Source organism: Penicillium chermesinum (genome assembly GCF_028974085.1).
Source record: "Penicillium chermesinum strain IBT 19713 chromosome Unknown utg000005l:1.0-4115287.0:1.0-4118363.0, whole genome shotgun sequence".
Classification (NCBI taxonomy): domain Eukaryota; kingdom Fungi; phylum Ascomycota; class Eurotiomycetes; order Eurotiales; family Aspergillaceae; genus Penicillium; species Penicillium chermesinum.
In genome coordinates, this window is record NW_026695315.1 from 1705285 (window position 1) to 1718125 (window position 12841).

General features: G+C 52.0%; 5 protein-coding genes across 5 annotated transcripts; 3 read left to right on the top strand and 2 right to left on the bottom strand.

Moving 5' to 3' along the window:
• Positions 1-659: 659 nt before the first annotated feature.
• N7468_006809 (uncharacterized protein) lies at positions 660-1751 on the bottom strand (the record flags this gene model as incomplete). The annotated part of the gene is made up of 1 exon (XM_058476105.1): positions 660-1751. The coding sequence occupies one exon, from the start codon at positions 1749-1751 to the stop codon at positions 660-662; it is 1092 nt and encodes a 363-aa protein (XP_058328995.1).
• A 1202-nt stretch (positions 1752-2953) lies between these two features.
• On the top strand, positions 2954-3280 carry N7468_006810 (uncharacterized protein; the record flags this gene model as incomplete). Its single annotated transcript, XM_058476106.1, has 1 exon — positions 2954-3280. One exon carries the CDS (start codon positions 2954-2956, stop codon positions 3278-3280), a length of 327 nt encoding a protein of 108 aa, XP_058328996.1.
• Positions 3281-5872: 2592 nt separating this feature from the next.
• On the top strand, positions 5873-8207 carry acuF (phosphoenolpyruvate carboxykinase PCK1; the record flags this gene model as incomplete). Its single annotated transcript, XM_058476107.1, has 4 exons — positions 5873-6054; positions 6126-6201; positions 6279-6479; positions 6867-8207. 4 exons carry the CDS (start codon positions 5873-5875, stop codon positions 8205-8207), a joined length of 1800 nt encoding a protein of 599 aa, XP_058328997.1.
• Positions 8208-8603: 396 nt separating this feature from the next.
• N7468_006812 (short-chain dehydrogenase) lies at positions 8604-9747 on the bottom strand (the record flags this gene model as incomplete). The annotated part of the gene is made up of 4 exons (XM_058476108.1): positions 8604-8737; positions 8790-8909; positions 8968-9148; positions 9202-9747. The coding sequence occupies 4 exons, from the start codon at positions 9745-9747 to the stop codon at positions 8604-8606; spliced, it is 981 nt and encodes a 326-aa protein (XP_058328998.1).
• A 425-nt stretch (positions 9748-10172) lies between these two features.
• On the top strand, positions 10173-11947 carry N7468_006813 (uncharacterized protein; the record flags this gene model as incomplete). The annotated part of the gene is made up of 5 exons (XM_058476109.1): positions 10173-10302; positions 10355-10651; positions 10711-10994; positions 11048-11169; positions 11230-11947. The coding sequence occupies 5 exons, from the start codon at positions 10173-10175 to the stop codon at positions 11945-11947; spliced, it is 1551 nt and encodes a 516-aa protein (XP_058328999.1).
• Between the last annotated feature and the right edge of the window lie 894 nt (positions 11948-12841).

Sequence of the window (12841 nt, forward strand, 5' to 3'; positions counted from 1 at the left end):
AAGCATCACCAACGTAACTCATCATCTCGTCTCTTCGTCTCTTCGTCTCTTCGTCTCTCTTCGTCTCTCTTCGTCTCTCTTCGTCTGCGCCATGTTCGGCTGGTATGCCCAAACTCAGACGGGGCAGGTCTGTCGAGGAAGTTAGCTACTCAACAGCCTCGACATCAACAGCCTCGACACATAACAGGAGTAACGTACAGCACCGCAGGAACCACATTTCTTGTCACCTGAAGAAGGCGCGTGGCACTTAGGGCAATTTGGGTGGGCAGACATGACGATAGTTTCAACCTGAAAAAGGATGTGTAAATCTATGGTCGGTTAGTATAAGGCTGAGATCACTAGCTCTGTTGGAACATACAGGGTCAAAGGAATAAGTTTAACTACCAAGGTCGATATATCGGAGGTAGACGAGGGATCGATGAGGGGAAAGGGCAGCACAAAACGGCGAGAAATTCTGCTCTTTACCCCGCTGCCTCGCCCCGCTCCGTGATTCAGCCATCTGCCCGCGCTACTCGAGTCATCTGCCTCGTATTCTCAAGCAGATTAGGGTTCAAGGCGATGTTCGCCTGTTACCTCTAGAGGGCTATCGTCGCATCACGAAGCCTGTCCATCTCATTCCTACTTTGTATGGATGTGAAGATCTTGATGCCCATTTCTACCTATTCCTCGAGCTTGTTATACTGCCACATAATCCCCAGCTGCTGCACTCCATCCCCATACATGCGATCCCTCATCTCGTTAGCCATACAAAACGAAGGCCTCTTATCAAACCCATGAACCGTCTCCTCAAGCACAAACCCCCCGACATACTCCATCTTCCCCTCGTCCGCAAACCTCTTCAACCTCTCCCGAAACGCATTCCCCTCCACTAACAGCTGATCCCACCCACACGTATAGATAGCCACGCAAGACGGCAGCGCCGACAACAACAAACAGCTCGGTGCCAGCCCCGGACTCAATAACTTATCGCTCATATCCACAACACGCGATCCGGGCTTCCTCGGCAAATTCTGCACCAGCAAATACGACTCATCAAAGAAGTCCAATACCCCCGGCGCGATCATCGACTTCTGCGCAGAAACAGGATTCGACTCGTCGCGCTCCTCTCGCGTCCGCGACCAGTCCACGCTGGGATAGAACGCTACAATCCCCGCTAAGGTGACCTCGTGCGGCGTGCCGCGCAGCTGCAGTTTCTCGAGTTCCTCGTGCAGGCGCAGCGGGACGGTGAACGCCAGATTCCCGCCCGCGCTGAAGCCGGAGAGCACGAAGCGCGCGCGGTCGAGGTTGTAGTGTTCTGCATGCCGCCAGAGCCAGTGGACTGCGTCGACGCCGTCCTCGATCGGGACGGGGAAGGGATGTTCTGGGGCGAGGCGGTAGGCGATGCTTACGACGACGGAGTCGGGGAAGGCGGAGAGGACGGTGCCGGCCCAGCGGGAGTCATCGAGGGGGTGGCCGATAGAGAAGCCACCGCCGTGGAAGTTTAGGAGGACGGGGCGTTTGGGGGTTGCCGGGTTTGGGGGTTCGGTTGCTATATTGCGGGTCGGGCTGGTAAAAAAGTAGAGCGTTATTGAGCCCGGGGTTTTGTTGATTGTCGTTGGGATGGTGAGTTCGAGGGATGGACGGGGTGGGAATGGTAAGGAGAGGTTACGGTCTAGCCAGGAGAGGAGGGAGTTGTAGAAGCGGAGTTTGTTGGCTCTTTTGACAAGGGCAGCTAGAGGGCGGGTAATAGGTCGTGGTTCTATATTCGGCATTTCTGGAGGGTTTATTATGAGCCTTTGTGAGAATACTAAAGGTAGGATTAGGCTGCAGGTGCTATCAATTGATCCTTGGGAAATGCTATAGGGCTCAGGCTGTGGAGGCGGTTGATCTATCAATGACGTACGACCAATGTCAACGGGGTGGCCATATAGGGTATATATGCCAGGTGGTTCGGAAAGATTAGCATGGTTTTTGTATAATGGAATTGCAGGAGATACTCCAATATTACCGGGGTATTACAAGCCAACGCAATAAGTATCAATTGGTGACTCGGAAAGGGCCCAAAGAGTGAAGATGTGACATCCACCAAGATGTTTTTGTTCAATCTTGGGGCAAATGCGTACAGAAAAGCAAAAGAGGCTTCTATGATTCCCAAAGATGCTCTCGAAATGGCAGATTTGTCCATGTGGAAAAACAGCGTTGATAGCGTACCAAGAATAGGTGGTATATTATATCTCTTCAACTCTGCTGTATACATCACACTCGTACTTGGTCGAATTTTCCTTGGGCGACACTAGTCCTTTCGTAAGCATCTTGCCTTTAATGTCGGTGGTCCCTGAGTGAAAGAAACGCTAGAACGAAGTGCCGCCCGCGTGTAGTTCCCACGCTGGCCAAAAACTCGTGTGGTTGAAGGTGTTGATCGGATACTCCACCTGCATAAGCTCGGGCTCCACACACGCCGAGAGCCGCCACGATTCCCAAAAGCCTCCCCCGGTGGTATCTGTTAGCCGCTCCAATCCCAGAGCTAAAGCCAAGTATTAATAGACGGTAATTGTCTTGAGGCAATATTTCTCCTTGAATGGTAGAATCTGTGCAAAAAATGGGGGTTAAGAGCCAAAAAGGTGAAAATAAGCTCTGCTTATGCCGTAATTGTGAACCGTACCCCTTCTGGGCGGGGCCGCTCCGAGATGGAAACGATAGCTGAATTTAAGTACCTGCCACCACGCCCAAGCTGACTTACAATCCATTCACCACCTTTACACTCCCTTAAGATGGCAGCCCTTCGCAAGGCGCTTCCCGTCGTGCTATGCGGGCGAACAACAGCAGTCGGCAAGCCCGTATCCGAAGCTCTGCTCCCCGAATTCGAAGGTGAGATACAAAAGCGATAAGCTGCTTCCGAAGTCCCTGAACGTTACTGTTCATCTAAGTACTTCCCCAGTGATTCGATTCATCCAGACTAAGGAGCGAGCGCTGGATGAGCTCCCCCTTCTCTTGGGGGGAAAGTCCCCCCCTTTGCTCACCCACATCTGATATCGGGACCAACTCCTTCGGTCGGCAGCCGCGCGCGGTGATCATTGGGCGCGCGTTCTCGCAGGAAGATGTTGAGGCTCTCCGCGACGCTTGCAAGGGAATCAACAAGGATCCGGTGGCATGGATTGTTGGTAACCCAGCCAAGAAGCCGCCTGCTGGTGCCCCGTCCCGGCTCCCAGAATACGCGGCGGCTGTAGCTCGGGATTGTAAGGACACTCTTACGAAGTGGGTTGAGAGGGGCGCATCGAAGGAGGAGCTTTTACTCTTCTAGTGCTAGTTTTCTAGGGTTCATGTCATGAATTGAGATAAATCAGTTGATCATGGGAAAATAGGTTAGGATTATATATAATGTGAGATAACTCTCGGCCCCCGGGCTCCCGCATCATATATCTAAGCTGAGTTGGATAAAGGGCTACTAGTCTTCATCAGGTATGTTGTTATCAAGATCCCAGAAGTCTCGAACCAGCGAGCCGCTCCAAGCACTCCAGGGTATCAAAGCTAGGTATTAGGATTATTAACCTTGGAATATGTAAGGCCGAGTATGCGCTGGCGGATCTTATACTGAAGTAAGCCCCTGCTTCTGCTTATACTAAAAACTTTGAAACCCATTTCACGGTTACTCAGGCACTTTCGGCCTTGCTGGATCGAACGCAATACGACCCCGGTTAACAACGGCATTCTACAGCGATGCGCGAATTAATAACATCGCAGTCGAAGCGTCATGACGTGGCGAGGATATTGCCATGCAAGCTGCTCAGTGGAGGCAAGGGCCTTATACCCCGCATCCGCAGGGGCACCACGCGACAGCTTCCCCAGACAGCCAAGCCCGCTATGCGAAGAACGGGACTCGCAGACTACTTCGGGATAACGACGAGCGAGTCATGGACAACCGTGCAAGGTCTTGGTCAGGCCTGAAACAGCCCAGTGGCAATAATTACAGCCGTGCTGACTATTTATCCTGAGGCCAGCTGAGGCCATGACATGCCGCCGAGCTTCGGGGAAAATAGGAGCCGAGTCAGCGTCGCCCCTGAGATTCTTCCGCTTTTCGGTCCAGACCGTTTTGAAACTATGTCTAACCGATTGATCGGGCTGGCGTGATAGGTCGAAATTTGAATGCCCATGAGGCATATCACGGGTGAAATAGGAGGCCAACCTTGATGTCACAGGCCTGAAGCCCGTTGGTATGAGTTTTGGTCGGGCTAGATCAGGGGAAATCCCGGGCCGAACCAGGGCAAATCAGGATCATAATAGATAACGGCAAGGCTGAGGGTTGGTGCCCTCATCTGAAGCTCTGTACTCCGTATCCAAAACCAAAGTTGCAGAACGAAGGCCATAGCGTTCGATACCCTTTGTTCTAGACCGTTACTATGGCTAAGCAGATACGCCGAGTCACGCGCAGTAAATTATGGCCAAAGTTGAACTCTTATGTTTTTTTTTTTCTTTATAACTAGTTAACTAAAAGACTCTCCTGATCAGCTAAGCACTCCCCTTCTTTGGAAGTAATACGTAAGTTCCTGAGACAAATGGCGCAAAAAAAAGGAAAATGAGAAGTCGAGGCTCTCCCGAATGTCTACCGGGTTCGGGATCCACCTCTAAAAAAAACCGACAGATCTGGGGTCACGGTCGGAACCCATTGGAATTCTGAAAAGTTATCATGCCGAAGAAAGATCGGGTCTTCATGATTCTGCTTTGTTTTCTCGAGACCAGTGATCTCGGGCACTTCTTTTGACCCCCAGACCAGACCGAAAACCCATCGGGTAGGGCCCGAAAATATCGCAGCAGAGAATGCCTCATGATTGGTGTCTGGGCCGAAACCGAGTTTGTACGAAATGTAATCGAGAAGCAAGAGGTACCACAGGTCGGAGGCCAGGCGTTGATCCCATTGCACCGTAAACACCGCTGGTTCATCGTCAGCGACTAGAAGAGACGTGATTGGCAGTTGGAGGAGGACCCAAGCGGCAATACCTTCTGCCTACCCGACGTGAGAGGAAAAGTGGAAATTTGCGGCTGCTGATTGGCCCGCACCGCCGCGATCTCTGTTGCAAATGCATCATCCTCGGCTGGTTAAACGCCGTTATTGGAGTAACGGAATGGAGTCGCCTGTGGTAACCAGCTCGGGCTCCGAGTGCGTCATATGGTTCCAGTTTCTTTTCGTGTGCTGATACAAGTTTTCCAACGCGATACTGCCGGGAAGACAGCCGAACAGACACCCAGACTTGATCTTCAAGTTTTGGTGGCCTTGATTGGCGAGGATGAAAGGGTGAACAAGCCACTTGGGATCGACTTATGTCATCCTCCCCCGCGAATTGCCGTGATGGGACTAGATCCCATAGTCCAGGCTTCATACCTACAATACTAGTGAGATCATTGCGCGTCATTTTCCATGGTTCACGGGGATTTTCACAGGACGATCTTCCATGACAGACAGTTGTAGAAAACTTAGGTTCAAAGGAAACAGAGTGGATGACTTGCGAATGACTTGTATGAAACCAGAAGGGCTTGTAGCCGGTTGCAGTAGGTTGCCGTTCGTCCGCCAGCGCTCTCTGTATTTCTTCAACCAGCTCCCCCCGGACCCGAAGATCCAGATCCCATCCCCAGTCTCATCTTTCAGACGATACCGGTTTCCACTTGGAAGATCATATCCCCCCTCCCTTACTTTCCCGGAATTGCTCCGTCCCGGCTGTATTTCGTGTCCACCTCCATACCCGTTCGGGTCAAGTCGGATTACGCCTCCCACTTGCAACGCACGGCAACCCTTCACTCATCACAAACCGTGGTGGCCGCTTCAGCTCGGCCCTTCCCCCCGACATCACCCGTGGTACTGTGGAGAAGAGCCTATTGCATACCAAGTATCTTTGAGACCATGGCCCCTGTTGGAAAGAATTATATACCCCCCAACCGCCCCGGCTCTCCTGGCTTTTTATCTTCAGATTTCTTCAAACAACAGGTTGCGAAACAACGTAACAATAACTACCATTCCTCATCACTCAAAACAATGGTTGCCACTTCAGTAAACCGCACTGCCCTGCACCCAGGTGGTGTCCAGTATGTTGACCACCCTGACCTCGCCGTCCCTTCACTTCCCAGCATTGCTAATTGTCTCCCCTCACCTATAGACCCAGCAAAGGTCACACCGAGCTCGAGGAGGAGCTGCACGAGACTGCGCACATTGACTACGACCGAGTGGCAATTGTAAGAATCTCCCTGCCGGCTCCTAGACATCGGGGCTCGACGATGGCTTTTTGCGAACACTGGCTAACGTGCTATAGATTGCCAACCCCGCTGTCCCTGCTCTCTACGAAGATGCCCTTGTCTACGAAACTGGCTCTGCCATCACCTCAAGTGGTGCTTTGAGTGCCTACTCCGGTGCTAAGACTGGTCGCTCACCATCAGACAAGCGTATTGTTCAAGAAGAATCGTCTGAGAAGGATGTTTGGTGGGGACCCGTGAACAAGCCCATGACCCAGGATGTAAGTTGAGCCATTTTTCAAAATTTTCCACCTCTTATTATTGCGTTGTTTTCTGTGCTTTACTATGAGTGATTTTTGTGTGTTTGCGTCTTTTTTCTTGTTGCATACTCGCCGGACCTACGTGGAAAAGCTGCCCTTGCAGCCCGCTCTAAGCCGGCTCCACCCCCAGGATCCCTTGCATATGCGCTGGACGGGTCAAGCTTTTCTGGCAGCCTGCCTCGGTGTCACCGTCTTGCTTGTGTTACGCCGGGTTTGCTCCCGACGGTTTAATTACGCATGCCCTGTTTTCCTTTTTGACATTTGATCCGTGTCTCCGGAAACTTCGTTTGACCCTGTTACCGAGGCTTTCATGTGCATGACGTCATATACTAATGCGGCTCTTAATAGGTGTGGCGCATCAACCGTGAGCGTGCTGTCGACTACCTGAACACCCGAAACCGCATCTATGTTATTGATGGGTTTGCTGGCTGGGATGAGCGCTACCGCATTCGCGTGCGTGTCGTCTGTGCCCGTGCCTACCATGCTCTCTTCATGCGAAACATGTTGATTCGCCCAAGCCGTGAGGAGCTTGAGCACTTCCACCCCGACTATGTTATCTACAACGCCGGCTCTTTCCCTGCCAACCGCTTCACTGAGGGTATGACCTCGGCCACCTCTGTCGCCATCAACTTCGCTGAGAAGGAGATGGTCATCCTGGGTACTGAGTACGCCGGTGAGATGAAGAAGGGTATCTTCACCGTTCTCTACTACGAGATGCCCGTCAAGCACAACGTCCTGACTCTCCACTCGTCTGCCAACGAGGGTGAGAACGGTGATGTTACCGTCTTCTTCGGTCTGTCCGGTACTGGCAAGACCACTCTGTCTGCCGACCCCAAGCGTAAGCTGATTGGCGACGACGAGCACTGCTGGACCGACACCGGTGTCTTCAACATCGAGGGTGGTTGCTACGCCAAGTGCATTGGTCTCTCCGCCGAGAAGGAGCCCGATATTTTCAACGCCATCCGCTTCGGATCCGTCCTCGAGAACGTGGTCTTCGACCCTCTCACCCGTGTGGTCGACTATGATGACTCTACCCTGACCGAGAACACTCGCTGCGCTTACCCCATTGAGTACATCGAGAACGCCAAGATCCCTTGCAAGAGCGACAGCCACCCTACCAACATTATCCTGCTTACTTGTGATGCTCGTGGTGTCCTGCCCCCCATTTCCAAGCTCACTCCCGAGCAGACCATGTTCCACTTCATCTCTGGTTACACCTCCAAGATGGCCGGTACCGAGGATGGCGTCACCGAGCCCCAGGCTACCTTCTCTTCTTGCTTCGCTCAGCCCTTCCTTGCTCTGCACCCCATGCGCTACGCTAGCATGCTTGCCGACAAGATCAAGGAACACAAGGCGAACGCCTGGTTGCTCAACACCGGTTGGGTCGGTGCCGGTGCCACCACCGGTGGAAAGCGTTGCCCGCTCAAGTACACCCGTGCCATCCTCGACGCCATCCACAGCGGTGAACTCGCCAACGCCAAGTACGAGACCTACGAGACTTTCAACCTCCCAGTCCCCACTTCCTGCACCGGTGTTCCCAACGAGCTTCTCAACCCCAAGAACAGCTGGACCGCCTCCACCTCCTTCAAGGATGAGGTCACCAAGCTCGCTACCCTCTTCAACGAGAACTTCAAGAAGTACTCCGATGAGGCTACTCCCGAGGTCCTTGCTGCCGCTCCCCAGGTCTAAGTGGGCGGACTGCTGGTTACGCGTTGATGGTTTATAAAATGGCATGTTTTCCTATTACTCCGGACAGAACAAGTGTCCTTTGCATGGCGTGCTGCGTTTTGTTGGGTCTTTGATCTATGGCAGTAGATCTTGATTCATGTATGGGTTTCTATTCTTTTGTTTATTTCTTACTATGTCCAGTGGTTCTGATCTTGACGACTGGCTGAATCGTCTTACTTCCTCGATTCCCCCCCCCCAACGATAGCCAAATGAACTAAGATATCTTCCAATTTCCTTGAACTATAAGATTGTATATTCTATACCATCTGTAGAAGCATAGCAACTAGGCTGTAAATGACGAAATACAAGCCCCCTGGCCCTAGTAGAATCATGAACCCATAAGGATGGGAAGCTATTCTAGGGTCCAAATTGCTGTCCCACAATCTCCTCACTCAGTCGCCACAGGTGCTCGGCATCAATTGGGTCTCTAGCCCAAGAAATGACACTCTCGTCATCAATAACCTGGCAATCGAAAAGGTATTTCCCATTATCTGCTCGATTGAATTAGTACATGCGTAACCCCAGTATGCAGAAGTCACCTACTCTCCCCAAGAACAGAATCATGGAATGCCGCAAAGAGCTGAGTAGCAGCACCCTGCTGGAAAGTTTTAAACTTGAATTCGGCCTTGAAATCGGCAAGTCCATGGCTGTGTGCGATTTTTTCTGTTTCAAGTTATAAACCTCGCCCTCAACCCAGCATAGAGGAAAAGAAGGTACTTACTCAACGCAGCCCAGTCATCATCTGTAGTGCTCCCGACCAGATTCGTAAGAATCGCCCCCGGGTGCACGCTCACAGAGGTAAGGCCCTTGCTAGCATAGCGTGCCGCGAGAGCCCTCGAGAAAAGCATATTAGCGGTCTTCGACTGGCCATAGCCAAACCACTGGTCATACGCCTTGCCATCCTGGGAGGAGATCAGAATTGGGGCTTCTCTGGAGGGGAATTGATAGATCTTACGTCAAAATTCCAGTCCTGGAACCGAATAGGCGACAATTGGTGGCCCATGCTCGTGACATTCACCACCCGGGATGGCTTGCTGCCATCAGCCGAGACCAGCTTGTCCATGATCAGATTGGTGAACAAGAAATGGCCCAGATGGTTCGTGCCGAATTGCGCTTCGATGCCATCGGCCGTTTGCGCGTACGGACCGGCCATGATACCGGCGCTGTTCATGAGGACGTCGATGTGGTCCACGTCTGTGTAGCCGTTGACCTCCTTTGCAGACTCGCGGATGCTCGCCATGGAGCCAAGGTCTAGCTGGAGGAAGCGAGTCGAGACGTCGGGTGCGACCTTCTTGATTTCGGCAGCTGTCTGCTCGTTCTTGGCGGCGCTGCGACCAGCGAGAATGATTAGGCCTGGGGCATGTTTGGAGATGGAGAGGGCGAATTCTGCGGCTAGGCTGTTGGGGGAAGCTCCGGTGATCAAGACAGTCTTGCCACGGATGGTGGAAGAACAGATCGATGCGACCTCGTCGGCAGTGGTGTCGAAGCCGAAGGAAGACATCTTATAGGTTGGACTGGTGGAGGATTGGAGGGACTGATGTTTCGATTGAATGATCTGTGGTGATGAGTGGAGGACCGGGGAGATGTAGCTCCTTTATAAATACACCTTGGTCCATTTCAAATTGACTGTAACTCCTAAGTCCGTTTTCCCTGAAGATTCGAAGCTGTCAGCTGTAAAGTGAACTCCAGGGCTATAGAATCAAGTCATCTAGGCAGCAGAGACCCGACGATCACTTCCATTCTTGGTCAATTTCTGGTGACTGATTGCCAAATCGAGTTAGCGCCACCATCGCGCTTTCCCCCCTCAACGTAAGAACAAGCCCATCGCCGCCCGCTAGCCCCGAAGGCCCTTTCTTAAAAGGGTCAAATTTCTCTGACTTATTTCTGCTTTTGCTTAAACCCGGAGTTTAAAGAAACAATGTCATCATGGCCCGCGCCACAGCCGGAGAACAGAATGTGGATCATTCGGCTCAACGTCATGGAATTAGCATATTCCAATTCGAGACGGGCCACACTGCTGTGAAGGTCCCCAAGAAGAGAGGACGGCCTCGAAGGAGTAAGTAATATCCCAAAAGGAGACTGCTTGGTCCGAATTAATGCCCCAATAGGTACCCCTCACCCAGCGAAAGATGAGCTATCAGGTATACAAGGCGCCTTTGACTTTGTTCAAATGGACGGCCAGTCTAAGATCACCGATAAAGATGCCCGCAGGATGATCCGTAGAAGGGCGATGATAAATCATATGCAATCGAAGAAGCGCAAGCAGCGTGACAGTGATAGAAAGAATGACAGCGACAAGGACACTTATAGTCGATATTCTCCTCCACCGGAAATCGCCGGGGCAGATCCCTTTAACGACTTCTCGATTGATATGGACCCTTCTATGCACGAACTGTTTAAATTCTGTAAGATTGGCTTGGTTGACTTCGTAGTTATCAAAACTTGAGCTAACAAGGAGACCCAGGTCTTACGACTGGCTGGAAGGCATTTTACACGGTTGAAAAGTACACTTCGGTGAACCCAATGAAGCAGTTCTGGCTCGAGATGGCACTAAAAGACAGGGCCTTCTTTCATACCCTGCTCGGTTGCACATGCTCATATGGATCACCGAAGGGCCGGAAGCGCAACAGTCTGGCAACGATCAAGCATCTAAATGCAGCAATATCCATCGTTAATAAGCGTATCAAGCGCGATGAGATACCTTCCGATACTACTCTCGTGGTAGTTGCTACGATGGCTTGTGTTGAGGTACTTCCTTCCTTTAAAATTGATACTATGACCTTGAGGCTAATGTGGAGCAGAAGAACCGAGGGGCACATGAGAACTGGGAGGTCCACATGAAGGGTCTCAGGCAGCTTGTTGACTTGCGTGGCGGACTAAGTGCTCTCGAGTCTCAGCCACTTGTGATGAATAAGCTTCACCGGTAAGAAAATCGTGTCCCTTATTTTGACTTGTCGATTATTGACCCCCGTGGTACGCACAGAGCTGATCTCTGTGGCTCGCTGGATGCTGTTCAGCCCCCATACTTCTCAAACGGAGGTATCGCATCGAGCACAGTTGTCAGCAGCAATCCTCATAGCAAAGGATTCGAGGCGGTAGACTCATCAACACCTCTGAATATTAAGCTGTGGCAATCTCTTGGGAGCTTAAGTGATGCCATGAGCATTAAGAAGACGCTCAGCAAAACACGGGATTGGGCCGATGCAGCCACTGTCCGCCACCTGGTCACGACAACCCAGTATACACTTCTGTCCGTGGAGTTCTCGGACTTGGCTAACGAAGCCTGCCGACTGGCTCTTATTATGTTTTCGTTGATGATTGTCAATGAAGAGCCCGCTTATCTCGTCTATGACATGCTAGCGAGCAGACTCTGGCGGCTTTATGAAAGCCATCCTGGAGCATCGGGGTCACTCCAGACGGGCACCCTGCCGCACCTGCCGCCTGATCTCAGACTGTGGATCTTTCTACTTGCTTCAGCTTGTACTGCAGACGAGAACCTTAAGCAGAACTTTGCTACAGTATTTATAGAAGCGGCCTCGGAATTGGGAGTACAGGAATGGGCCGGCGTGGCGGAAGTTCTGAGGAACCTGTTGTGGGATGAAGCTCTGGATCAGGGGAAACTCCTAACTATCTGGGCTGATGCCGTGAATAGATTGCCTGCGTGTACTTGGCCTTGTGCGACTACCGTGAAGGTTGATTGAAAGCCAGGAGCGAATAAGCACCTACTTTATGCAACTTGACGTATTGACACACTTGCACTGGTTGTTGAAGGTGCTAGACAAGGGAGCAAACGGGCGGCCCTCGTTAATGATCCAACGGGGTATATGGCGGATTTCGGAGACGGCCGTGGGGTGCCTCTGCTGAGGATAGCAATCCAGTCTCGAGCACCGCAGAGCAGGAGCAATTCCTCGGGAAAGGGTTGATCTACGTTGTAATTCAAGAACCAGGACAGACGATTTGCCGCAATGCAGAATGGCACCAAGGGCAAGCCGAGGGACTCGAAGGTTTGCCGCGGCGATGCAGCTCAGTGGGCCCAAGCTCGTCTCTCCATCCGGATCAATTTGCCGGCCTCAATCATTTCCACCGGATAGATAGCCGAATGAAGATACCGAGATCCCAATTGAGACGGCATCTTGACACGGAGGCCAGTTCTCCACCTGGAAGGTCCGCTTCGCGGAGCAACCCCTTGGGGAATCTCGATATGCTAACCCACTCCGATATTACAAAGGCGACTAGCTCGAACTGATGTTGGGCCAGCGAAGCGCGTGAGTGGGGGAATCCGCGAAGTCTATTCCAAAGTGCCGGTCTTCGGACAAAGCCCCAACGGATATAGCTCGGATACTCCCAGTGGAGCAGGGCGAAGAGCGGATAAGTTCCTGTCTTGCAACTTCCGATTGGGCCTCACCGAGCCATCAACATTTACCGATTGACCGACAGGGCCATTGGCGGGCCAGAGGAGCTTCCATTTCCTCGGTAACCCGGGGAACAGGAGCGGGAAAGAGGAATTCTTGAGATATAGCCGACTTGGAATAACCGGGCAAGCTGTGCAAAGACAAGAGCTGCAGAATAGCGTGACAGTGCTTCCTTTTGTCCTG